General features: G+C 44.4%; 1 protein-coding gene across 1 annotated transcript in view; it reads left to right on the top strand.

Annotated features, from left to right (window-relative positions):
* MDGA2 (MAM domain containing glycosylphosphatidylinositol anchor 2) overlaps positions 1-27,860 on the top strand; it is a 393,582-nt gene that overhangs the window by 240,913 nt on the left and 124,809 nt on the right. Inside the window, exons 7-8 of the mRNA XM_040601984.1 lie at positions 7,859-8,188; positions 21,535-21,828. Coding sequence (XP_040457918.1) covers positions 7,859-8,188; positions 21,535-21,828 — 624 coding nt within the window. The remainder of the gene's footprint in view (positions 1-7,858; positions 8,189-21,534; positions 21,829-27,860) is intronic.

The raw sequence follows: 27,860 nt of genomic DNA, 5'->3' as shown, positions 1-27,860 counted from the left end.
GTTAAAGACTCCTGGTCAGCTGGTGGTCCACAATCCCGCAACTTAAACACGAATCTTTTTTCACTTCACAGAAAAGATATGAATATTAGGCCAAGTTTGTGACTGCTTTGCAATTAGTTATGGGTATCAATGTAGTACAGCAAAGCTCAAGTCACAGGAATGATGCATCACAGTAATGACATAAGCTGAAATATGCCTTTCTCTGTGGTGTTTGAGGTTGGAAACAGATTATAGCAGGGGAACATAATTCAGAATTCTTGCAGTAAAACATCACTTGATGTACTACATACACTTTTGTGTGCCTTTAATTGACAGTGAGCCAAGTAATTTTATTTTTTCCTTATTTCTCAGTGATGGGATCCTTATGATTCAATAGAGATCATGTCTTAGCTGTGGAATCCACCAAACCAGATTCAGGTGCTTAAACCACATGTATTAAATACATCCATTCTGTATGTTGAACTTGTGTATTTGACCGACTGCTGTATCTATTTGTTGCTGAAATTCTATATTACAAAGCTGGTGCCTTAAACCTGGACAGGCACAGGTAAGCTGTGTCTGATGCCTCCACAGCTGCAAGTAAAGTCAGTGAATTGCTCCTTGAAGGGAAGGAGGTTGAGTTTTTATTTTCCGCTGCAAAACCTGGGAGCCTAGCAAAGACTGCACGTGTGAGCAACAGCATGCAGTGAGAAGAGTTCGCTTCTCAAGATGTCTTGACAAATTAGGAAAAGGGTTTAGGTTTATGAATACACTTTACAAGTCTTTTAGGGACTATCTAAAATCTTTGTTGTAAGGCTGTGAATCTTTTGAATTGCAGTTGTGTGAAAGCAGGATTGCTTTTCCCATCTGTCAGGCTCTAAGGAGATGAGGGACCTGGGGTGATTGAAGCAGGAGCTGGTGATAAGAGTTGACTTTCTTTACCCGCCACCTGCCTTATATCTTTCTCTCAAGAACCAATGAATCATCCCAGTAATCATCTTTTGGTACAGAGATCACAGCAGTAATGTGGAGAGTTGCTTCTCAGTCTTTTAAAGTAGGCAGCCTATGTCTGGATTAACAGGACGGAGTTTCTAGAGAATGAAGCTTGGGTTTGCAGCTCGCTTTCCAAGCAAGCTCTTTCCACAGTGCTTTTTTTCTTTCGATATGAAACAAAAGTCATGGCAAAGGGCTCAAGCCAAAGCACACACAAGGGCTGTCATTCACTGCGGTGAACTTTGGATCAGATCTTTGGTCTTTTCCTTGCTGTTTATCTGCAGGCCATTGGCCTTAAAAATGAAGTCAACAATCTTCCTAATTACCACAAACTCTTTTTCGTGCATGTGTGAAGGAAACATCAAGGGGTCAGTAACATGTAAAGGACGGGGAAAGGATTGCTGCCTTGCCTCACCCAGGGGATACAGTTGAAACACAGAACCCACGGTGTTTTTGCCGGATCATGGAAGTGAGCTGGATCTGAAGGTGAAGGTATTGGTGCTTACATGATAAAATGCCAGTGCTGGGTGCCCAGAAACAAGTGGCATTCTGGATGCGGGGTTCACCAAAACCCTAAAATTTACTTGTGGTGCTCCAGGACATATGCCAAGTCTTTACATCTGCTGGGCACATTTTCAGGCGACATTGTCCTCTTGTTCACTGGGAACAGGTTAAAACAAAATCACTCACGAGCCTTAACAAAATGTGAACAATCAAAATCAGTCAAAGATACTTCTGGTGAGTGCACGGAGGACGGACCTCATGTGGCATCGGACTGCTCAGTCAAGTTTAAAATCAGTAATTTGCACAGTTTGGCTACTTAATATTGCTGTTGCCGTGGGCTGCATGCAGACACAAACATCAGCAAACACCAAGCCAAGCGTTCCCCAATGTCTGCATCAGTTTAGGAAGCAGCCAGTGGCCAATAGTTACTACATCAAAGACTACAAATTGTGCAGCAGCTAGTATATTCAATTATGGTCTTTGGTGCTATTCACATCATGAAATGTGTGTTGATGAGATACAAACATTTTGATGCACTAAAAGAGCATTTTGGGTTGATCGTGGTGTTGGTGGTAAGGTATGACTTAACCTGATGAATACAAATAGACCGTAGTTGAGATACTGAAATGCATTTTATTACTTTGAAATGTAATTAATGAGGGGTGTGTGTGGCAAAAACAGTTTTCTGAGGAGTTTGAGGACAAAAATAGTTTCATCTTTATTTGATCACATCATAGTTTTTTGGAGCCTCTTTGGAGAAAGACTGGCACTTTCCTGAGTCTTGAAGTACAGTTACAGACTCATTTGTGTTTGCACATTTACTGCTATTTTGTATCCCTGTGTGTTGATGATTTTCTGAAGTCTCTGCAGGGCAGCAGCTGTGGTTAGCATATCTGCAGCACCATCTCCCACATTTTGCTGGTTAACCTTGTGTCTCATTTATTTGCTTTATCTAACGCCATGGAAACCTTCCCCTAGTGCCTCAAACGTAACATAATACGTTTCAATATACTTGGCATTATATAGGGGGATGCCTGTAAATTATGGTCCAAGAACCTACACGTGAAGATAATCCAAACCACTGTTTTATGGGGATTGACCACGGATGCAAACTTGTATGCAGAATACGTAGGAGAATCACTTTTCCATTGCCTGGTGGGTTTGTACCAGGATGAGCTCAGGTCTTTCCAAGAGGTCTCTATATGACACAGAATGTAAATCAGTTGGATCTGAAGTCATTTTGGAGACCACATCTAGCATATGCCTATCTAAGGTTCTACACGTTCTTGCCTGCAAGGATCAGCTTTGTATTCCCATGATTTGGAAGGCACAGTCACTCTGGAGTGGTCTCCTGACCTCATGTCATTTTTCTAAGGGCAATCCTGTTCATTCTGGGTCTGAGACTAGCTTAACAGGGCCCTTCGTTATGATAATATTTTTTTTTCAAAGATCTGAGCAGGTTTACCCCAGCCCCTCTTGTGTCTGCTGGTCAAGAGTTCCCTGAACTCTGACTTACATAGTCATCTTCTCCATCTCAGTGTAACTGAGAGAGGTTCATCTTCTCAGAAGGGTTTGTGACCTGGTGGGTCAGGAAATTTCCAGTATGTGAAATGATTTGGAGACTCATCAGTCTGGAGTGAGAGATCTAGGTTCTATTCCCCCTTCTCCAAAGGGCTCTGGCTCCTCAGATCCTGTGGCACTGTTAGCTGCTACTGACATTTTCAGGATTTGGAGAAGGGAGGTTGATTACTGCCTAGGGGTGGTGGCAGTACTGCATCTTGTGGTGCTTTCCATCACTGAAAACATTCAAGCCCACCAGGAACTTAAATGAGATGCGCTCTAGTTTTTGGGCTGCTTCTGAGCCAAATATTGAGCAACTTGGCACTATCACATCTGGAACCTTTCTGGCCATAGTCCCAGGTCCTAGGTCAGAGGGAAGCATGTCTGCCCATCATGGCCCCATGCTGCTGCCTGCTTCCACTGCCCTCCAGCTCCACTTGCCTGCAACTATCCAGCATCTTTGGGTACCTGTGGTTGGTTTCTTGGGTACCTCTTCCAGGTATGGATGGTGATTTTCATGTGTTTTAGTGGCACATCAGAAATTCCAAGATACATGGGTTAACTGTAGACATTGCTGTGTTTGTTCTGGTGACAAGTGAGATTAGGTATTCACAGATACGGATTGTTTAATGATCTTACTTAATTCTGAAAAGGCGTATTTTAAAGTAAATTTCTGCTGATTTCGTTGGTGACAGAAGGTAATGCTGATAGCTGCATGGTTTGTGGAGTCTTGGAGAATGGGGTTATAAAACCAGTACATTGACTTTCAACCATAGGTTGTAGTTACACAGTTGTTGGACCATTTGATGTGGGGATTTCATGGCTGTTACTGATTAATATAGTGTGTACGTTTACATGGCTTAAGAGACATTAAAAGGAAGATGCTCAGGGGGCTGGAGCCCCTCTGCTGTGGAGACAGGCTGGGAGAGCTGGGGCTGTTCAGCCTGGAGAAGAGAAGGCTGCGGGGGGACCTGACAGCACCTGCCAGTGCCCAAAGGGGCCGACAGGGAACTGGGGGGGGGCTTCTTACAGGGGCATGGAGTGACAGGACAAGGGGGAACGGCTTTAAACTGAAAGAGGGGAGATGTAGATGAGATATTGGGAAGAAATTGTTCCCCGTGAGGGCGGCGAGGCGCTGGCCCAGGCTGCCCAGAGCAGCTGTGGGTGCCCCATCCCTGGCAGTGCCCAAGGCCAGGCTGGATGGGGCTGGGGGCAGCCTGGGCTGGGGGGGGGGGGCGGGGTGGGCGGGTCCCATGGCAGGGGGTTGGAACAAGATGGATTTTGAGGGCCCTTCCAACCCAAACCACTCTGTGAATCTATGGTTTGGGAGAAGGGAGGAGGAGGAGGGAAAGGAATAGAGCAAAGGGACTTTTCACTTCACTTCAGAATTTCTAGAAATTCCCTGAACTTTTTCCATGCAGGGCATTGAGTCACAGCCCCCCTGAGCTCCTCGTATTTGGAGGTATGGAAAAATATTTAGCTCGAGTGTATGCTCTGCACAGGATTGGAGTTTGCTGTGGCAGATCAGGACAGAGGATGATCCAGTCCGCTTATTTCTTGTACCCAGCACTCAGCCTGCATTGAACCAAACCGACAAGCACCAGCCACAAACCTTGCTTGGTTTTGTAGTTTGGTCCATGAGCCAGAGAGCCTTTCCTGGCCCGCGGAGTAAGTGGCTTAGGGCCCACAGTTTGAGGTTCCGTACCCCTTACCTTAGCTTGTAGGCGGTATTGTAGCACAAGGCATCACAGAGGACACGTGAAAGTGAATGTGACTTCCCTGTTAGACCTTGTCATTCCTTTATAGGAGTGAGAAACTGGTGAAATGGTCTGTGTGAGCACTTGAAACAAAGGAGAAAAAATCAGAAATAAAAATAGTTTATTGAGGTTATTATCAACTAATTCTGGTTGAAATGTGCTGCTCATCATGCGTATTGAGTTATTTTTAATTTTTTCCCTGTCTGAAGAATATTTGCATGATATATTTGCTGGTTTTTGTGTATTTAAGCATTGTTTGTTCTTCCATTTTGAAACAAAAAAGTTCATCTTGTCTTTCATAGTTACTTGCTGTAGCATTTTTGAGCTTCATACAATTTATGGTTCATCCTCTTGAACCAAAGCATGTGTTCATTTTGCTTCCTGGGGAACTGGCTGCAGCTTTTAAAAGGGGACGAGAGATGCTCAGTAGAGACAAGTGCATTTTGGTGCAAAAATTGAATCTTGATAAAAGTCACGAAACTTTCTTAAATAGATGCAATAATAATAAACTCTTAAAAAACACATCCAGCACTTAGATTCTTGAACACACATTTGCAACTAAATAGCAGCGTCCAGACAAACACCTTTCGCGCCATACCTGATCAGCACAGCAAATGTAACGGTGTTTTCATTCTCTGATTAAAAGGTCTGCCTTCCTCAGTGGAAGAAATTTCTCACCCCATGTGTGAGGGGGCGTCCACAAGTAGCCAGATTGTATGCTGCTTTTCCCATATTGAAAAAAACCCTGATTATTAATTAAATGTTAATTCCTTTCAAAGTTGTGAAAGTGCTAATTCAGCATGGCATTTGCAAGCTCCAAATAGCTGTTTTGTTCAAGGAGCTACTGAGCTAACAAAACTGAGTCTGAATTAGCATTTTCAACCTTGCAGAGATGTAAGGAGATGATGCACCGTGCTTTCTTAGCATGCTTGATGCCTCATCCATCCATTTCCATTTGATGTTGTTACGCTTTCTGTATGCAGCAAGTGAGAAGTACATATTACACAAAGTATGGGATCCAGGGAAACTTTAGCTTATAGCCTTTGCTGTTTGTACAACGTCACACTCCATTGGCTGTAAGCATGCAGATACATGAGGGTAGAGAGTGCTGCAAATCGGTTCTTTACTCAAATGTTCCACACGTGGAGCACTGTGCATGGATGAGGTGGCAAAGGGAATAGGGCAGCCTGGAAACTTCTCAAAGAAGTCAGCACGATGACAAGAAATGACAGATTTAAATATTTGTCTTCCAGTCCTTGCATTCAACCTGGGTATTTGCTCGTAATATTTTCAGCTGGTATTTTCATTCTGGGACTTTCCAATTGGAGATAGCATATATAAACATACATACATACTTAGGTGCATATACATAGGGGGAGAGGGATCTTGGGATTGTATAAGTAGCATTTTATATTCAGTACATCAAAATATATGTGTATTTGAAAGACTTAATGGATGATCCTGAAGCACTCTTCCAAAAATAAGTATCATACTAACAGTGCTTTAGAGCAATCACTTTATTGATGTAAATGGTGATAGTTTCTGGATAGTTTTATGCTCATTTAGAGTGATGAGAAAAATCAGATAACTGAGTTGCAGTATTATTTTGCTCTTGTGCAGCAGATTGATGAGAGAATGCTAGTAAAAGATGCTGGTCTCACTGGGAAGATTGTGGGAAATAACATTTTCCAGAGCTGCTGTGTCCCTGCAGGGGTGTAGGGTGCTTCTGAAGCACCGAGCCTGCCTTTAAGATGGCCTCAAAAACCTCATTTGCCTTGGGGTTCCCATCTGAAACGATGAGACTACCTTATCTGCTTTGCTGTGGGTTAGAGAATTAATTGCATTTGTATTGCAGGCTTGAATAGTCTTGGATGCAGATAGAGATCCCTGGGATGCTCTGTGCCTCTCTAAATGATAACGTTCTCTGTGTGCAGCCTTCAGCCTCAGGTTTCTCCTGCACGTACAGGTTGGGTTTTCCTCATCTGACAAGACGCAGCCAGGGAACTGCAACCACTTGATGATGATGGGATCTCCTGCATGGTTACATCTCAGAAGAGCATCTCTTTTGCCTTTTCCCATTGAGCATTGCCTTTCATCCCCTTTTACTTTTTAGAGCTGGCAGCAGTTTCCCCGCCGCTGCTTTGCAGTTTGGTGGGGTAAGGCAGCCTGCCTCCAGGCAGCTGCGGGGACAGAGGCAGCCCTCCAGGCTGCCATGAGGAAGAAGCAGGGTGTGTAAAATCAGGGCAGGCTGTAGCCTCAGGCATGTGCTTACCTATTCTCATTTAACCAGCTGGCACAAAGATACTTTGCATGGCCATGTTTGTTTCCAGATAGATTGGAGATGACGCTGCTGGTTGTATTAGTGATGTTTGGTTGATATCTCTATTTTCTCTTCTCTCAGTGCACTGATAGCATGGAGGTGAGGAAGAGCTTGTAAATACCTCCAGAGACAGATAATAAACACTGAAGGCTCATGAATTATTTTGGTTACTCTTCAGTTGTCAGCAGCTCAGTCTAATTTAGTTGCTGGGACTTCCTATTTTTCATTTTGGAAATTACAAGTACTTTAGCAGTGTACACTTTATGACGAAATTTGTTTAGAATTTGATCCTACGAAAAGTTAACCCCGTGCTAAATGTGTGCATTGGAAGCTTCAGTGACTTGCTGAGCATCATAGAATCATAAAATAGTTTGAGTTGGAAGGGAGCTTGAAAGGCCATCTCGTCCAACCCTCCTGAAATGAACAGGGACATCTTCAACTCCATCAGGCTGCTCTGAGCCCCATCCAACCTGGCCTTGGATGTTTCCAGGGGTGGGGCATCCACCACCTCTCTGGGCAACCTGTGCCAGTGTCTCACCACCCTCGTTGTAATAAATGTCTCCCTTGTATGTAGTCTGAATCTACCCTCTTGTAGTCTGAAACCATTGCCCCTTGTCCTATTGCTACAGGCTCTGTTAAAATCATATGTAGGCATAAAGTGAAGCATGAGCATAAGTCTCTGGAAAGTCTGAATATGCAAAATTTGTGTTTTATTATAGTAAACTTATTTTTTGGCATATTTCAGCCTTAAAAAAAGGACGTTTTTGGATCACCCCTGACCCATACCACAAAGATGACAACATCCAGATTGGGCGAGAGGTGAAAATCTCCTGTCAGGTGGAAGCCATCCCTTCTGAAGAGCTTACATTCAGCTGGTTTAAAAATGGACGTCCCTTGCGAAGCTCTGAAAGGATGGTCATCACACAGACTGACCCCGATGTTTCACCCGGCACCACAAACCTGGACATCATTGACTTGAAATTCACTGACTTTGGGACATACACATGTGTTGCATCTCTGAAGGGAGGTGGCATATCGGATATCAGCATTGATGTCAACATCTCCAGCAGTACAGGTAAGGAGGCTTTCTTTGATATCAGTTTTACTTTGATATAGCCAAGCTATGGCTTTCCTTTACTCTGGGAAAAAGGGTGTATACACAGAGCACTTCTCACCACAAGGGTATCCAAGCAGATATCCCTAGGTCAGGGGCTGAGTTGTTTTCATTAAAAGACAGAAACCTGAATAAGTGGCATGTGGTGCACTCTCCCAAGAAGACACTACTATCTGATTTACTCAGAGTTGTCTCTTTTACTGTCAGAAAAGTTATTGGCTCTGTAAAAGGACTTTGGCCTCTATTTAGGACTTCAGGGCATCCAGAGTTATGAAAAAACAGCTAGCAGGAAATTACAAGGAGAAACAGGAGGATATTATGTTAACCAAACTGAATTCATCCAGCTACTCCACTCTAACAGCAAGTGCCAAGTACGGAGGAAGGAGCTCTTTTTTCTTGAAGACTACGTGCTGCATGTTGGTGAATCATGCTATTCCCAAAAGGCAAAAAGTTGAAGGTACCTATTACGTGTATTTCCAGATCAGTGATTGAAACGTCTGTCTCTTTGATGAGCTAGACCCTTGGCTATTACTTTGACTGATAGTAAGTATCTTGAACTATGAAGTAGGAATATGTAACACAATAGTAATAGCCTGCTTTTCTTCATCTTATTGCTAATAGCTGGTTTGTAACCAACAGATTTCATAGATTTCCCCCCCGAGTACTTTACTTTAATAACTTAAGGTAGTCCATGTTAATAAAATGAACTAGAAAACATTCTGAAGGCAGAATTATTTTTTTTTCTGCCAAAAATTAGCTACAAGGAAAAAAAACCAAACAACAAAAAAGTCGTTGCTGTGTGATTTCTACAGAGAAGCATAAAAAAAGCATTTCTTGTTTCAGAAGACTATTTTATGTTTAAATGCGGAGCCAAATAGTGTCAGTCTTATATCTGCTGTCCTTCCTGTCTTTTATATGAAGCGTTGTTGTGCTTTTCCTCTGATTGTGCTTGTTATTCACTGGGATAAGGTACATGGTGCATGCTATTTAGAAGTAAGGCAACAAAGAACACAGTGGGAAACATTTTTATAGCATGGAAGGAAAATGTTTAATAGACATCATCTGACCCCTTTTTACCATACACATTCAAGTATATGTTTGCTACTTTTTCAGAGAGATTAAATGAACACTTTTGCCTCAGGGAATATAACCATAGTTCTGTTCTCCAAATTTTACAACATCAGTCATAATTTGCAAGTACACGTCATGTCTAAACAATCTTTCTTGCAGCTTTCATGATAAATTATTTTTTATATTTTAATACATGAACCTGCCCTCCATCTTCAGTATGATCCTGATGCCATCGATCCTTCCTGAGCACCACAGTGTTTCTGACATGGGTCTGGAAGGTTTGCCCACTTAAAGGGTTTAATGAAGAGTAATGTGTACAACAGAGACGTGAGACAGGATGGACCTGTGTTTTGGATAGGAGCCTGGGAAGCAAAGCCATGTGAGTGAGTTAGGGGCCACATGAGCAAAACAGAGATATAAGCCCGTGGGACTGGATGGGATGTATCTAAGGGAACTGACCAATGTTACTTCAGGGCCACTTTGTTACCTTTGCGAAGTCATGGTTGACCTAAGCAGATTCAAAAAAGTCTGGGAAAACTGAAATTTTAGGCCATCTTCCAAGAAGGCGAGAAGGAGGAGCAGGGGAGGACAGGCCAGTCATCCTCACCTCAGTCCTGCGGAGCTCACAGAGCGTGTTCCTCTAGAAGCCATATCAATCCACATGAAGGACCAGGAGGTGACTGGAAACAACCAGCATGGATTATCAGAAGTGAACTGTGCCTGACCCAGCCTGGTTGTCTGCTGTGATAAAAAGACTGTCTTTGTGGCCAAGGAGAGGGAGAGGAAAGCTGCTCGCCTTGACCTTAGTGAAGTCTTCAGCGCAGTCTTTTGTAGCATCTTTATAGCCAAAGCGCTGAAGCATAGTGTGGAGAAGTGCCCCGGGCATAAGATGTGTTTGGAAAATGAGATGCAGAGAGTTTTGTCCACTAACAGATAGTCAAAACTCGTGTGTACAGAAGTGAACAAGCAGTCAGCATTTGCACAGTTCACCCTTGTGTGTCCCACCCTGAAACATAATGCACGCATACACAAATCTTGAGGGACAGGAGGAAAACACTAATTTTATTTACTTTAGTTAGGTCTTATTTTATTTGCTGTTTGTTTTCTTTCATGTTAGTGTTCAGGGATACTTGAGTATTTTGCTTCTTTTTGCTATATTTTGTAAGTATAAACAAGAAGTGTTTATTTTTACTGTTGGATAAATATTGACATGATTTTGCACAATTTTATGGTCTTCTAGTTAACTTCAGAACGATTATGCTGGAGCAATGCAAGGATCTTGGGGAGCTAGTTGTGGAGGGCTGTTCCCTTGCAGTGGAACAGGCTGGGGCTGCCTGGCCAGGGGACAGCTCTGCAGGGTCCCTGTAGGCAGCAGGTGAACATGAGCAGCAGTGTGCCCTGGCAGCGATGGAGGACAATAGATACCAAATCCAGTTTGGGACCGCCAGTGCAGGAGAGCTTTCAACAAACTGGTGAGTCCAGAAGAGGCTGTGAAGATGGTCAGGAGCAGCTGGGGGAAGGGGGCTTGTCCCCCTTGGAGAAGAGACAGCCCTGGGCCACCTAAGAACAGCCGTCCCCTGCCTGTACTGGGAAGGTGAGAGGCAACGGGAATGAGTTGAAATGAGAAATTCAGACTGGATATAAGGAGCAAGTTTTTCCCCATGATGATACCTGAGTGGGAAACAGAGTCATTATGGGTTCTCCAACCTGGGAGGTTTTGAAGACCTGATAAAGCCCTGAGCAGCCTGGCCTGACCTCTCATCCAGCCATGCTTTGAGTTGGGGCTTGCACTAGAGACCTCCTGAGCTCCCTTCCTACAGCAGTTATCCCATGAAGTCTGTAGGGATAGCAACACTAACCAACAGATCCATGGACAAGGGAACAGCCTGTCTGTTGGCCCAAAGAAACATCTTCTTCAAGATTATTAATGCGCATCTTACAAACAGGTGAAAACCTGAAAGGATTATTATAGGGTAAGAGCCACATTTGGCGTGATGGATGGCAGTTGCATGGGAACTTTGTTACCTGCTTGCCACGGCGCAGCGGACAGTGACATTTGTGCAGTCATGCATTGCCCACAAACTTTGTTACCTGCTTGCCAGGATGAAGTGGACAGTGACATTTGTGCAGTCATGCATTGCCCATCTGGCAGACAGTAACCACAATATTATCTGTACTTGCTGGAGAATCATTTGGGAAATTGATAGGATTGATTGGAAACATCCATTAGGTCATTGTACCTATAAAGCTCATCACAGTTTCTGCAGGCAGTGATGAATTATGTCAGCTCTTAAATTTACTATCCTATAGCACTCAAGAAAATCAGAAAGGGGGAAGAAAAACTAGTGTTTGGGATCAGCCTGATTTAGCATCTTAAAAAGAAATTCTGCCTATTTGTGTAACTTGATTAAGTGGAAGCTGAAATAGTTTCAGTGTGTTTTTGAAGGTCATTATTGATTCATGAAGATTCATTACTGCTCTGGTAATTATGAACATAAGGCCTAGGCACAAACACATTTTCCAAATGCCAGGACTTGCACAGATATATTAATATCGTGCTGTGTCTGTTTTCTGGGTTTGGGGAGAATTCTGTCTTCGTGATGTGCACAAGGTTCCTCCTGGAGCAACCAAGTGAGGTCAGAGGGGCTGTGTCACCTCGTAAGGAAGGAGGGAGATGCTTAGGTCACCTCTGTCCCTCCAGCAGACTGGAAGGGGACATGTGGCAGTGCAACCCTCTTGACATTGCACTTGTTTAGCAGGAATATTTTTTCCCTTGACATTTTGAACTTTCAGCAGGAAAGGCAGAGATTTGTGTCCCGAATATCTTATATAAATGGACCTGAAGTAATCCCCTAGCAGCCTCCCCCCATCCCTATCTCCATAAAGTAGGTCACTGAATAGTGTGAATGGAGACTCAAATGTTGAGTACTTGCCATTAAAAAGCCCTGTCATCCATAAAACCAACCTTGGGCAAATGTTACTGAAAGACAGGACGGCTCTTCTGTGCGCATGTGCACATCATGGGGGATGTTAAAACAGCAACAAAAAAACCCCAACCCAGTAAAATACGCTTATGGTAAGCAAAAAAGAGGGGTGGATCAGGAGAGTGTGTTTTCCTTTGTAAGCAAGCTTTTTCTTTTTATATTGTATTCAAAGCAGGAAGAATAAGGTTTTAGGTGATGGATGGCCTGCTCTGTTCAGTATGGGTTCTTATGCTATCTTTATCCCCCTAAAATCAGTGTCAATGCAGTAAGAGACGTAACATCTGTCACTTCTGGCTTATTCTCTCTTCATTTTCCCCCTGGAGGTAGCATTGTGCACTGAAGTGAGCTGTTATTTCGGGGAGGGGGGGTGGGTATTTTACTTTAACCTCTGGTTGCACTGTTCTGAATTGCTTTTCAAAGGGCTGGATGGAGGAGTTGACTGACACCCTTGGGCTGTAGGTGGTGGTCACCCCCTCTTTTCCTAAGGGAGTCCTTTTAACTGTTTCACTCCCACCCAGTGTGGGCACAAATACATGTCCTACATGGAAAGTACGTCAACCAAATTCTTCATCTCTAGGTGAACCTGAAGATGCGCTGAGCGTGTACCACCCCTGGTACCTTGGGGTAGGTACATCCTGGAGGGGGACATGGACTTTGCGCATGAACACAGGGCAGGCTGGTGGGCTCCAGGTCTCCTGTTCCACCTTGGAGGCTAGCCATGTTGACAGATAGATTCAGTTTTACGTAAGTGCTACCAGAGACAGGCAAAGAAATTCTCGAGGAACTGGTATATATGAAGCTGTGTATCCTCCCTGCAGTATAAGAGTGTTTCCCTGTTGAGCTAATAAGCTATCTATTAAATAATCAATTAATTAAACATCCAGGCTGATGTGTAAGGACATGTGGCCTTGATCTGTTTGTGAAGTATGTGTCCTCTGGTCATCTTATTCCTCCTCTGACGATACATAAAAGAGACATTTGTTTTTGTTCTGAATGTTTATTAAAATCATGGTACTACCTCTTTTTTGCATAGTGAGAAAATGTTTTTTGTGAAATAATTAGTGGCCTAATTAAGATATTTGTAAACCTTACACACTGTCCAGAGTGATCGTTCACGGGCAACCCTAAGACACACCAGAAAATAGACAGAGGTTTCATTATTACAGTAAATTGATTATTTTTGTAAGCCATTATCTTAGGAGTTTATCTTTGAAAGGAATAGGTGAACAGAAGGGACAGATAAATGCTGGATTTTGTTAAAAAGCTTTTCTTTTATAGTTCTATTTTAGTACTTAATGTGCAGAGATTTTTCTTTTTAATTCGATCCCTGGGAGCCGCCGTCCCTTCCCGTCACACAGTGCAGCATGGCTGGCCAGGCTGCTCGGCTGCCGGCTTGTGCAGGGAGGAGGGTGAGGACAGACCATCTCCTGCTCTGCAGCCCCTTCTCTCCCCAGCACCTGGTTCCCCCTGGAAATCCGACTTCTCTGGGAGGTGTTCATTCACCGCAGATGGACTTCGGCTGGGGTTCCGGGAGCAGACACCCTCTTTAGCAGCCACGTATTGCAGAGTCTCTTTATTCTTCTCTGGAGGGCTGTGAAGCTGGCTCATCATCTCGTGTTGCATATGGCTCATGGAGCTCCTCAGCATGAGTCCTGCGAGATCACTGAAAGCTAATTTGGCTAATTTGCTGCGGGCTGTGTATGTTCTGCGTTTAAAATGTTTCTCTTCGGAGTCTGACTGCAGATAAGGTGGTGTTTTAAGGTATTAGAAGTAGTTGAGCTATGAGTACTGATTCTGGAATTATTTTAATGCCTAAGCAGATGTCTCGTCCAAGCCCCCACCGTGAAATCCATGGTTGATGGTCATGTCTTCACTTGCAATTAGAGGTGGCTTGTGCCCAAGAAAACATGGGCTGTGGTGCTTTCTCCCCTCCTTTGCGGATGGGCAGGACAGCACACAGGCAACCAGAGCAATGAGAAGAGAAAGTGACCATGAGATCAAGACGTAATTTCCTTACAGGTCGCTCGATTTACCTTCCACATGAGTAACCAGGTAGATCCTCTTTCGTGGTGATGAAAGACCACGGAAAAGTTAAAGTAAATACTCTTGACTTCAGCTGCTTTTCCAATCGTTTGCCTGGATCAGCCACTCTCCCCCAGGGCTCTTCTTTTCTCACCTCTGGAGACCCTTTTAATATATGCTCCCCAGTATACCCCAACACTTCTCCTAAAATAAATGCACTTTAAGGGCACGCTGAGCAGTTTTAGTCTCTGTTTACAGAGATGTCTAGAGAACATGGATAATTGTCACTTGTGGCCCTTCAAAGGCTAAATGATCTTGCTCAAACACGTTTTGTATAGCCGCTTGCCTTCCTACACCACAGCTCAGTCTGCTCTGTCTTAGCAAAACCCTCCGTCACATAAGGAGTATGAATCGTGAACAGGGACCGAAATGCCTGTCTCGGGCAAAGGATGATTAATACTAGAGATTCAGACCTTCAAATTCATAAATATTGGAGAAGGAGGATAGGCAAATAACTTCACCTCTATCTCCTAGCCAGTACAGTGTGGATTCTTCAACATTCCTTACCCAGGCTGGTTTTAAATTACTTGAGCAATGTGACTTCCAACACTTCTTTTGGGAGATTATCTCCGAGTAATCTCCGGTACAGATTATTTCTTGATATGCAGCTCAAACACTCCTTTGCTCTGCTTGATCCTATAATTACTAGTTATTACCACTAGTCCATTTTAAGCAGCCTGATCACAGTAGCCCACAACTCCTCCCAGCCCACAACCTCCCCATCACTGCTTAGACTGGCAGTCATTGCTTTAGGGCTAGGGCTTTCTTCTCTGTCTGTTTAAGGCTCCCAAGGAAATACAGAAGTGACAGTAGCCCCTGCCTCACCTCTGCTGTCTGTAACCCCCAGTAGAAAGCTCAGGGGTCGTGCTGCCTCCCCCAAGCCTACCATGGGGTCACCACTTCTAGGGGCTCCTTGTCCTTCTCACACTGGTCGTCTTAGAATGATAGAATCATAGAACAGTTTGAGTTGGAGTGGACCTTTAAAGGCCATCTACTGCAGCCCTCCTGCAGTGAGCAGGGACATCTTCAAGTAGATTAGGTTGCTCGGAGCCCTTTCTGCCCCTTTGAATGATTTCTCTGTAAGCAGATACTTGCCACTGCCATTGCATCTTTGATAATTAAGCAAGCAAGGGGAGGTTTAAAATAGGGACAGTAACCTGACTCATCAGGACTTCAAAGATCTAGAGTAGACTAGAACTAGGTTGTGTCTACCCAGAATACACAGTGAATAAACATGTTAGGCATTTTGGATTTTTCTTTGAATTAGCTACTTTGGTCCTGTCCCCATTCTGCTATAGAAACAGTGACTATGCTGCATCAAGGATCCTATGGAATCACAGTAGAACCACCACAGGAGATCAGATGGAAGGGTCTAGTCTGGTTTCCTGTCTCTGGTAACAGCCAGACATGTCTGCTTAGGGAGAAGTTTAACAAAATAAAGAATAGGATAAGTATACAATGATACCTTCTGCCATCTGACCTTCTGGTGAGTCAGCGACTTTGGGAGGCAAAGGTCTCAGATCATTTTATTTGGGAGCCAGGAGTGGACATATATCAACAGTAGCCCTCTTATGCATGTGCCACTGGCAATTTCAAAGGATAATAGTATGTGGTTTTAAAGTAGATGCTACTAGTAACACTAGTAGTGTTACTAATGCTTTTGTTTTGCAGGTGATAACCCTCTACTTTAGGAAACAGATTTAACTGCTAAGAGTATTAACTTATTTTTTAAGCCACTTGCTGCATGAATAAGGTAATGTTTGTTGTTTCAAATACAGGATTTAGCTAATTTATTATTCTGCACAAGCAGGAACAGAACTGACCTTTATCTGCAGCAGGCTCTGTAGCTGGTGCTGCAGGAGACATGCTGATGCACCAGGGAGGAGGGCTGAGCCCCTCCGAGGCTCTTCTTCGTGCCACAGCAGCACCTGTCGGGAGAGGGAGCCTGGCACAGCTGAGGGCACCCTGCTCACCTGCTTGGCACTTTGGCTTGCTTGGCTAGCACCCTCCTCGGCTCACACCACTGTCAGCACCTTTGCTAGCACACCCTTGTTCATGCACCTTTGCTCTTGCACCTTTGCTCACACCCTTTAGCATGTGCCCCCTTGTTCACCTGCCTTGGCTCATTCATCTTTGCTTGTGCGCCCTTGCTCCAGCATCTTTGCTTCTAGCAACAAGTGATAGTATGAGAGGAAATAGCCTCAAATTGTGCCAGGGGATGTTTAGGTTGGATCTTAGGAAATATTTCTTCACTGCAAGGGTGGTCAAGCACTGGAACAGGCTGCCCAGGGAGGTGGTGAAGCACCATCCCTGAAGGTATTTAAAAGACATGTGGGTGTGGGGCTTAGGGACATGGTTTAGTGGTGGACTTGGAAACGATAGGTTTAGGGTTAGACTCAACGATCTTTTCCAACCTGAATTATCCTATGAATCTACGTTTCTGCACCCTTGCTTGGGCAGACTTGCTGGGCCCTCCTCCACAGCAGGCTCAGCCATCTGGTCCCTGGTCCTGGGGCTTCCCTACATCATGGGTTGTAGTAAAGCAAGAAAAACTTCAAATTATTATTTTCTCCTCAGTTCTCTAGCTTTCCCCCTCTCCCCACCTGACACGCCTTCTCCTCCCATTTTCCTGATTTCTTTGTGGGCATTGCACTGATTTGAGTTTCTTTTGCAGCTTTTCTTAGCTTTATTGCTTATGAAAACAAGTCATACATGATCAGGCTGCCAGTGCCTGTCAGTTGCTGTGTCGCAATCCCACACACCCCCTGATATTTTTTGACCCTGTAGCTAATTTAAGCCAAATTTGACAGCAGAATAGACATCTCAGAGATAATTAAGTACCTGTGAGTCTGTGAAAATAAATAGATGGGTATAAAAAAGGAAAGCCTACCAAAACCCTTCCCTGAGCAAGGATTCAGTGCTGTCCTTCTTCCTAATTAGACAGTAGAGAATCAGCATCTGAGCTAAGGGGGACCCGTAGCCCTAACGGCTGTGATGGGGGCAGAGAAATAGTTTGTGGGAACTCACTGTCTTGGGCACTGTCAGTCAAATGTGATCTATGAAAATTGCAGCCAGGTGGCATTTATGACATTACCCATGAAATGATTTGCTTTAATAGATGGCCTTGTCCCTCCTCTCTCCTTCTCTGTTTCCAGAAACAAGAACATTAATTCATATAGTAAACCATAATAATATATTGGCTCACTTATAATGTGACAGATACTGGTTGTGTTGCAAAATGCCACAGGAAAAGATGAGTCAGAGTATTTTAAGGTATCTTTCCATCTGGGATACTGATACAGCCCATCTTATCAGCCTGCCTGCAGACCTCAGAGTCCATGGTCCTTATCTTGGCAGTGTGCAATTTTTGCAGTACCGTTATCTTTATTTTTTCAGAAAGAAAACTGAGTTAAAGAGAGGGTAAATTACTTGCTCACAGTTGCTCAGGACCTTTTTGGCATGCATCTTCCCCTCCGCCCCCACCGCTGATGCATGTCCTATGCCATTCACTCTTCTTCCTCTCAAATGCCTCTAGAAACTACATGTGACTATAAGCAGGGTGTATTCTTTCCTGGTTTCTTCCTGACGTGATTCATACTTTGCTCTGAGTGTACAGATTTCTGAATTTCCCCTGCCTCTCGGTCTGAGATGCTGTTTCTTGCAGCTGGCAGGCTCCCACATCTGGAGCTCAGGGCTGGTGCCTTCCTGCATCCCCATGGTGCTGTGTGGGAAACAAGTCTTCATCAACCCCCAGTTACACTTGGACATCTCTGCCCCCCTTCCTCTCTAGGTCCACCTCATGGGACACACTAAATTTGCCTGATTACTCCTCCTGTGACAAACTTAGTGAAGGAGAACGGGCATGTTGTGGGGAACAGCTCCTCAGTTTATTGTGTCCCATCCCTGTTTCAAGTGCAGGGTTGGGTCAGGTTCTGCACGTGAAGTTGGCTTTGCTGCCTCCTCTTTCATTTTTTATCTCTTTTCGTCATGCCTTGCCTTCACAAGCAGCATCTGCACAGGACCCCTTGCTGTGCTGAAGACAAGTTTTGCTTCTGGCTCAGTGCTTCAGATGAGAAGTTACACCCTTGCCCCAGCCAGCAAGTGGATGATTTCTGAGGTGAAGACAGAGTGTGATTTTGTAGTCCAGACCTGTTGCTCTGATGGCAGTGTGAAACCAGCGGCCAGCAGAGCCTGTGCAGAAATAGGTCTACACAGAGACACCAAAGGGAAAACTCAAGTCATGGACCCATCTGCACCATGAGGTTGCAGGCACAACTGTAGATTTCACTGTAGGCTGGTACATAGCAGATGGCAGACCTTTTCCCTCTTGATAACAGGTATTTTGTCTTGAGAGCTTTGTCCCCATGGTCTTGGCCTCACGGTTCTCACGGTCAGTGAATCCCTGAGATGGGAAGAGGTTGCGCTGCCCCAGGACAGCTGGAGGTGCCAGAGGGGCAGGGAGAGGGGAGCTACCAAGGAACCTGCAGCATCCACACCAACTGGGACATGCTTTGATCAAAGGGCATTCACAGCAGGGAGCAGATCTACTGCCCAGGGGGAAACAGGCAAAGTAAATATTTTTTTCACTGATCCAGACAGGGCTGCATATTATTTGCACTAAGTAGAGAAGCCACAAGCCAGGTGAGCTGGAAAAGGTGTTCAGAAGGCAGGCACTGCACAGTGTGCTTTCAAACCTTTCTCTTTAAACTGTATTTTCCTTCCTGGAACATTACCTTTTCCTCAGTGTAGTCTGTGTTTCCATAGAGCATTGCTTTAGGAAGTGGTTGTTCAGTATATATGTTTGATGTGCTTGCTTTCAGGGAAGAAGGTGGAGGAGTGCCACCACCAGCACCTGGCTGATGCAGGTCCAGAACAAGTACGGTGTACTTCATGGCAAACATGTGGGGTGTAGGGAGAGGGGAGAGCACAGGCTTGTGGAGAAATGCAGTCAGAATATCTCAGAGAACAACAGAGCGGTGCTCATCTGCTCCTTCTGTCTCGTCCCTTGCTGCCTTCAGCACCCTTTTCCCTCCGTATTTTTTCTCTGAGCTCTGGTGGAGCGATCACAGAGCTGCTCTCATGCCTTTGTACCACCCTCCTTTCGCTGGGGTGGGTCACGTGTCCTGCAGCCCTTCCTCACCAGGGGCTTTTGGGCATCTTCGTGGGGGAGTTTTCCTCTGGTCTCCCTCCAAGCGATCCAGATCTCCTGGGCACTAGGCTGTGCTCAGGACTTGCTATGGCGTAAGTTAAAAATAAGAATGTTTCACGAATACTGGGAATGTTTTATTAAGCAGGTTTTCTCTTTTTTCTTCTTTTTTTTTTCTCCACCCCACCCTTTTTTTTTTTTTTTGAAATATAAAATAATTTTTCCTTTACTTTCCTGTAGAGAAAGTTATTTCCACTTTTGCGTGTCCCATCAGATTCAGAAGGAGCTATTAAAGCCTTCAAAACAGCTGACTGGTATTTTGGGACCTATGAAAGCCCCTGATTTAAACCCTGATTCCTAGCAGGCTTGTCAGGTCTGTAGACACGAGCTAGATCCCAGGGGAAAACTGGAACTGTTTCTCCCCAGTACAAGTCTGTTCTTTCTGTCTCTGGGGGCCTGAAAATAGCCTTTGATTATTTTTTCCTGCGGACAGGAGTTATGGCACAGGCTGTATTTTGTCGGTGCTGGCATTCAGACAAAATAGTTGAGGGCAGGACAGTGTGGAGAGGTAATGCTCCTAGGAGGGACTGTTTTAAAACAGAAAGCATCTCTAGATTATTCAGAACAGAAGACCCATAAGGCAGCTGAGTTTTCAGAAGGCATGGAAGGAAGGAGAGAGCAGGCAGTGTTTAAATCAGGCTTTTCCATACCTTCACCCACCGCACAGCAGCCCGTGCCCTCCTACGCAAGGGTCCACAGTGCTGAAGGCACCATGTGTGATGTGGAGATCACAGGCAGCTTCAGAAACGGTGCTTTTATCTGTGTTGTGCTAGGAGGGGAGTAAGAAATTGGCTATAAACCCAATATAGGTGTGATGAGGTGGGAATGATAATTGACATGGGAAAGCCATTCTTGTCAGTCTGGCGGAGCTTGCAGTGCTTTGTAATTACCCAGTGCTGTCACCTAAGGACTGAGGTAGAGGGGTTGCCTCTGATGGGACTGATGGTGGAAGCTCACTGGGATGCCCATCATGCAAACACCGATGCCTTTGCCAGGGCACCATGCCATTTCTGTCCTGATCAAACACCTTGCACAGCAGCGTCTCTTCCGTGGTGAGTGAGCTCTTCTCCTTGCTGCCAAGGACTGGTGATTCAGAGCTGTGGCAGATAATTAGAAGAGGCACTGGGGGCAATTAGAAAGTCTCACTCTTGCAAGACTGCAGAGAGGAGGAGGGATGGGTCCTTGGGCATCGCCAGCTACTCCTGCTCCAAGGGGCTGTCTAACTCCAGCTGGAAACAGTTGTTCACATATCCCTTCTGGATTTGTTAATGCAAATCTCTATGAAAAAATACCACTTTGATAACCTCCTGCGATAGAAAGACACCAACTGCATTTTGGTTTCAGGTCTTGAATTCTGAGCTGATTTCTGAATTGGCACGATTCTTCCTCATTGTGTGGCCATTACAAGCTGGATAAAATCAGCAGCCAGTCTGCTATAAAAAAAAAAAAAAAAAAAAAGTTGTTATTGCCAAACACCCATAAAGAGGAAAGCTATAACTTGCAGTGATAAAGTGCGGGCTGCAACCAGTGGTCTGAATGCAGTGATGTACACTGGTACGGTGTGTTGGTGTGTCAGGGACACACAGGGAGGCAACTAAGTGTTGTAGTTGGGGCTGTTAAAACTTACTTTAATCACTTCAAGCAGCTGAGGACCTGGTCTCCTAAGTACAGTAGCATTGCACAGTCATCCCTGGCAGTGCTCAAGTGCTAGATGGGGCTCAGAGCAACCTGGTCTAGTGGAAGGTGTCCCTGCTCATGGCAGAGTGGTGGGAACTAGGTGATCTTCAAGGTCCCTTCCAACTCAAACCATTCTCTGATTCTATGATTCCAATATTTGTAGTCAATATGCATTGCTGTCTGTGTATAAATTACTTCTTGATATACAATTAGAACTGTAACAAGCAAGAAAGCCACCTGATGTCTATAATGCTAACTGTTGAATCATCTCTTTTTCTCCTTTGAAGTCCCTCCCAATTTGACTGTCCCTCAAGAAAAGTCACCACTGGTCACCCGGGAAGGGGACACGATCGAGCTGCAGTGCCAGGTGACAGGGAAGCCCAAGCCCATCATTCTCTGGTCCCGAGCAGACAAGGAGATCGCAATGCCAGATGGGGGAATGCAGACAGAGAGCTACGATGGGATCCTGAGGATAGTGAACGTGTCCAGGGAGATGACGGGAACCTACAGGTGCCAGACCAGCCAGTACAATGGGTTTAATGTGAAACCCAGAGAAGCTTTGGTACAGCTCATTGTACAGTGTAAGTAGACCATTATTTTCTTTCCGTGTGGTTTTGCTGAGAAAAAGAAGTTATTTCTCCCTTAAATACACAGCAGCAAGAGTTTTATGTTTGTTACATTTTTGGTGCTGTGTTGTTTTGCTCTGTAGTTCCTCAAGTCCATGATTTTAATGTGAATATGGAAGTAAAAATTACATAGGAGTCCCATTTATATATTTTTTTTTAAAAAAAGTGTGAGACAATCATTGTTTCCCAATGCACAGCTTCAAATTTCTTGACAAAGGAACAAGTGCAGGAGACAGGCGGACATATTTCTATAAATGCAGATCTGATATTGATCTCATTTGTTGATACTGTGTAAAATGACAAAAAAACCCGAGAGAAAGCTGTTCGATCTTAGCTGATCTGCATGCAGATCTGCATAGCCTGCTCTGTCTCTGCAAACCAGCAGCACCAGGAGTGGGAAGGAAAGCATATGGGGAAATCAATTATTTTGGAACGGTCAGTGTTTATTATTGGAAAATGAAAAGTCTGGTTTGATACGGTTTATGGGGAATAATGAGCCATTCTTTGTTGCTGTGTATCTGATAAAGATGTTCACTAAGTGACTTCCATGTGTCTGTTGTATTGTTGGTACTTACTTTCACTTTTTAATAAACTGACTTGTGCAGCCCTCATTTATTCCAGTTTCAGATGCCCAAATACTATGGCAGATTTGCTTTTTAACAGCATTCTGTGCTCAGCACAACTGACCTCTTTTGGGGCCTCCAGGGATGAGATTCTGCAATATACATAGTTATTACTAATAATCAACTGATTTGTTTTTTCCGAGGTCTGTTGTATAACAAATTATTTATGCACTTGATTACATGTTGTGGTATCTGCAGTGCTTTCATCAGAGCTATTTACTGATGTGCTGGTACAGATTTTTATCAAAGCGTGCTCCTGTCCCAGCCAGCAGTCACGTGGATTAATGACACCAAGAGCCTCCTGAGAGAGAGCAGGCAAGCTGGAGCCTTCGCTCTTGGGTTTCTCCTGGTGGTGGGTTTGACTGCATTAGGACGGTTTTCTGAAGATTAGGACCATATCTAGACTGGGAGCAGAGATGTCTCTGGCTCCCTCTCTAGAGATTGCAGAAAATTACCTGGATCTGAGATCATCCTCTGGAGAGGTCAGTCTTTCCCTACAGAGCATAAAAGGACCACGGGGGGATTAGTCTCTTCCTGATGCACTTTCAAAGCAGATGGATTTTAGTAGGGAAGACTGGCTCCTGTACAAATGGGCTGGACGAGCCTGCACAGGCTGCCTTAATTAAGAGCTGTGGGAGCACTGGGGAGCCTGTGCTGACACAAGAATTTTTACTCATGTCATTAGTAAATCATGTTAGTAGATCATGGTTATTCTGATGGTGGCTTTTGTGGGTATCATCACTTGGACTACTCCTGATGACACACAGTTTCTCTTTAAGATCTCCTATAACAAGCCATCATCATTATAGGTGTTTAATTTTAGCTGTGCAGAAAAGGTGATTTGCAGAAGGTAAATGTCATGAGAAGGTCGAATATGAAAGACATAGAAGGGCAGAATATAGGATACATGCAAGAAGCCCCAAGTCTGTCCAGCAAAATGGACATGTCACCAGGGCACAGGTAATTGTCAGGGCTGATAGAGCTGGTGGAACTGTGTCCTGGGCCCTCACAGCTTGAACGGTGTGAGAGGAGAGGGGTGGGTGCTGGGGAAAATGCAGAGAGCAGCAACAAAAAAACATTGTGGGGGGTTTCAGTTGCTGCAGTTTATCAGGTGTGTGCACAGAGGCTGGATGTGGTATATTTTGGCTGCCATGGCTTTGCTGGAACGTGTCTTTGCCATCTGTTGCAAGTATTTAAAATGCAAGAAAAGATTACTCAATATCATTGTATATTAAACAAAATCAAGGTTGTGAAAACTTGCAGTGATGCTTCCCAGCCTGTTGCTCTTGGGACATTGTCGGACAGCTTGGAAGGACAGCAGCAGCATGGCTGGTAGAAATGGTTGACTAAGACTAGTTCCTCTGAGAGCAACAGTGATGAGTGAGAAAGGTGACAAGGTGCAAGATTTTTGGGTAGCCTGGACACAAGAGTGGCCTGTGTGGTGACTGCAGGCCTTGATGATCTTGAATGGCAGAGAGGAAACGTGAATAATAAACTCAGTAAGTGCTGATTTGCAGAGTCCCCTGTCAACAAGTATCACTCTGCAAACAGTGGAGCAATGGTCCTCATGAATAGGAACGTGGCTTCTTTCCCCTTTTCTATCACTGATTTGTTGTGAGAAGTAGAAAAGATTTTATTTTCTGGCCACTTGGATCCTCCATCTTAGCCATTTAGCTTATATTCTCTTTTTTGATCAGTGTACATCATCTTTTCCATATGTCTGTGCAGAATCCAGCATGGTTATAACATCCTGGTGTGGCTTGGTTGTGATGATGTGTGGAGGATGGACACATGCATGACTGACATGTGGATGCTGGAGCTTCTTCAAGTCATTCAGTGCATGTACAAGTACACGTGTGGAGGGTATTCCTGGTAAAGCAAGAGGCTCAGCGGGAAAGCTCTGGAGGTAAATCCACTCCAGTAACTGCAAACAAACAGCAAACCCACAAAGTAATGGCTGAGGCAAGCTGGTCATCCCAACCCCTGTGTCAAGAATTTCTCATCTCAGTTCCTGGGAGCTTTATGAGCTCAGAGAAGCCCTGTTTCGTGTGGTTTTAGGTAATAAAATAAAAACCCATTTTCAGCCTTCTATGGTTTTCTTGGGTTTGGGTTTTTTTAATCCTCAGAAGCTCAGTTCACTGGGGGATACTGGAAGAACAAGTACTCAGAAGCACTCTTGACATGGCTCTGTATAACAGCTGTGATATGTCCCACATTTTGCCATTTCGCACTGGAAGAATTTATTTCAAGTCTTTCACATCATAGAAACTCTTCTATTTACCCAGTGAGCTCTGCATTGTTTATCCTGGTCTCTGTTTCAAAGTTTTTAAGCAGATGCTGTTATTTTCTTCAGCAGGGAGGTAATCATGCATTTTGTGTTAGAGGAGGGGATGGGTTGAGCCTGGGTCTTGGGGAATGCTTCGCAGGATGTGGATGAGGACTTTCCACCAGCTGCACTTCTTCAGGACCTGAGCCAGTCCTCAGTGGACCCAGCGGGATGACTCCTGCTGAATTCCAAAGGCTGGTGGATGCATTACTTGGATTGCTATTATTTTACAATATTTTATCTGCGGAAAAAAAAAACCAAACCCACCCTCTGTTTCTATGTATTTTTAGAGCTGCATTAGCTGCAGCATTTCACATATTCTGAAAGAGATTAGAAGCAGCTGGAAAATGGTTATAATAAGCAGAAGTGTAACAGGTACTTACAGGAGATTTTTCTTTAATCTGTTCTTGTTTAGATTTCTACTCACTTTATTCCGACCCTAGCAAGTGACAATTTGGAGATGACTGGACAAAGCAGATATTATGCAATGCTTTGATTATTTTTGTTGTGGGAGGAAAGTATGTGTGTTCACAGCAACTTCAGTATCATTTCCGTAACTAGCATAGCATTCATTCAGTTGTCATAAAAATCTGTTCTTTTCAATAATTTTGTAATATTTATTTTAAATGCTTCTATCAGCTATAAACAGGGAAAGATACTTAATGAAACATTTATATAACAACTCATTGATTTCACTCTGTATATGGTGTGTGGTGTATCACCAGGTATGTTCGTGGACATTGGTAGGTGGGCTCTCTGGGGTGCCGGAAGAGTTTCTCCTTGTGAGAGTAGTACCTTCTGTCTCACCAAAGTGGTGTGTTACTCTGTTTTGCTCCACAGAGCAAATCTTTCAGTGGAACTACTGCTCTAGGTCATACCTGCTGGCTCAAACTGAGGAAAAATTAAAGATAAATTCAAATATAAAGGCTTTTTTTTTTTTTTTTTTTTAATATGGCCCACTCTCAGTTCATCTGATGATTTTTAACAGAGTTTTTCTTTCCCTCTGCCATCGCTTTAACCCCATGCTCAGTGATGTGAGGATCCCAGGCTGTGAATTCTCTAGGAAAGTGGCTGGTTTCTGTGCTTTGTCACAGTTTGGCCTCAAGTTGTGGTTTAAGATATTTAATTTTACCTGTGTACCATCACATTCTGAAAATTGTAATAGGAAAATGAAAATGTGTGATGGGAAACCAAAGGAAGTTTGTAAAAGAAAACTCATCTCTCCTAGCCCTGGTCGGTTGGCCAAGACATGGTCAGTGTGCTTTTCAGTACACTTTGAGTCATGCAAACCTTGTCATGTCCTGAAGTGATTGCTCAACAGTAGAATACAGCAAAGAAGATCCTTGTTTTGAGGTCTAATTGAATAGGTCTTAGGAATTTAACTGAAAATTTTATCCATCTGAATGTTAGGTATCTGTGCTCCCTGTGTGGCTATGGAGAGCGAAGCATCAATAGAAAGCAGCAGAGCCTGTCCTAAGGAAAATGTCTGGGATGTTTTTCTTTGTCCCAGTTCCCTACCTGTAAAATAGAGACAACAGTTCCTACCCTAGAGGTTTTGGAGATGAGATTCTGAGGATGCTGCAGTAATGAAAGACATGCAATATCTGATTTGATCAATACACCTCATATCCTTTGCTTATTGCTGTTATTATCCTGAAGTGTTTTCTCTTAGGTGTGTTGGCACTCGTCACAAGCTATGAGCTTTATGGACTTTGATCTTTATTGTTTGGCAGATTTTGTGAGCGCTGCTAGTTTTTCTCTGAGAGATTAATTAGGATCATGGAAATACAGCACCAACAGCAACAAGAGCCAAACATTTCGGTGGGACTTGTCGCTGTTGTTACTGTGGTGTCCAGCTCCTGTGGGAGATTGGAGAAGACCTCCGGGTGAAGAACAAGAGTAAAAGGCCACTCAGTGAAGTGGTTGAGTTCATTTGTTGTTCTTCTTTTCCTTTCCCTGCAGAATGAAAGAAGGAGAAAACTAGTTGTGATGCTAGGGACAGAGCTGAGGGAGGTCTGTCATCGTAGGTGACATCAGCATCAGCCTGGTCTGTGAAGTCCTGCTGGCATGCCAGCAGAGAGAGCATTTGGAGAGCAGAGATCTTCCTAGGACTCATGGCTGTTATCTTGGGGTCTCAGCCCTGGAGAGGAGCAGGCAGCACCAAACAGCCTGGTTTGCTATGCAGCCAGCTCCCCTTTGCAGGGACTTTCTGCCTGATTTTTACCCAAGACCAGGCTCTTTTGAATGTGCTCTCATCTATAGTACGGTCAACACGTGAGCCCTTCAGAGAATGGCATTTATCCTGTACCCTCCTTACAGATTTTGGGGAGCTTTTTGCATGGGGCAGGCCATTTTCTGGGTCCAGGGGGATCCCTTCAGCAGGTTTAAATGACAGGAGCAGTCTACTGGGAAGGCTGGGCTAACCGTGCAAAACCAGCCTTGCAAAGCAGCAGTGTCAGCGTTTGTCTCCCAAGTGTGGTTTGCTGCATGCCTGCGAGTGGGAAGGGGATGCTGAGTAGGGCAGAGGAGGCACCTATGTGACTGTTAGAGACCTGTGCTGGCTCACAGTGACTCAAAGCGCTTGTGCAACGGTGCTGTTGATATTGTTGGTTTGGTGCCGCAATCCACACTGCTCATTTCCTCCAAAACTGGTGCTCAAAGATCAAAGGTGCTGGTCCAGACGGAGCCCCGGCTCCTTCTGAAGCTTGTGCCTGCCCTTGGGGGACCCATCAGAAGCCCTACTGGCCATGAACCCTCCTGCCGTGAGCCCAGGAAGGTCTCTAGGATGTGGCTTCCTTGCTCCAAGTTGAGAGGGTGGCATCTGAAAAGGAAGGGCGGTCCCAGACATGCTCCTAAAGGTGGCTTGTCCCAATTCAGTTCCAGAAGGGCACTGAGACAGAAAGTGGAAAGTGGGAATTACGTGCCATGACAGTGCTCAGAGCCCAGCACCCGCTTGGAGTGCTGGCAAATTTGGCTAAATAAAAGTTAAAAAAATCTAATAAATAAACACCTGCTGTTGGCAGACAGAATTCAATCCA

The sequence above is a fragment of the Falco naumanni genome, chromosome 7, assembly GCF_017639655.2.
Source record: "Falco naumanni isolate bFalNau1 chromosome 7, bFalNau1.pat, whole genome shotgun sequence".
In the NCBI taxonomy this organism is placed as follows: domain Eukaryota; kingdom Metazoa; phylum Chordata; class Aves; order Falconiformes; family Falconidae; genus Falco; species Falco naumanni.
The sequence above is the reverse complement of the archived record's forward strand: the minus strand, read 5'-3'. Positions and strand labels throughout refer to the sequence as shown.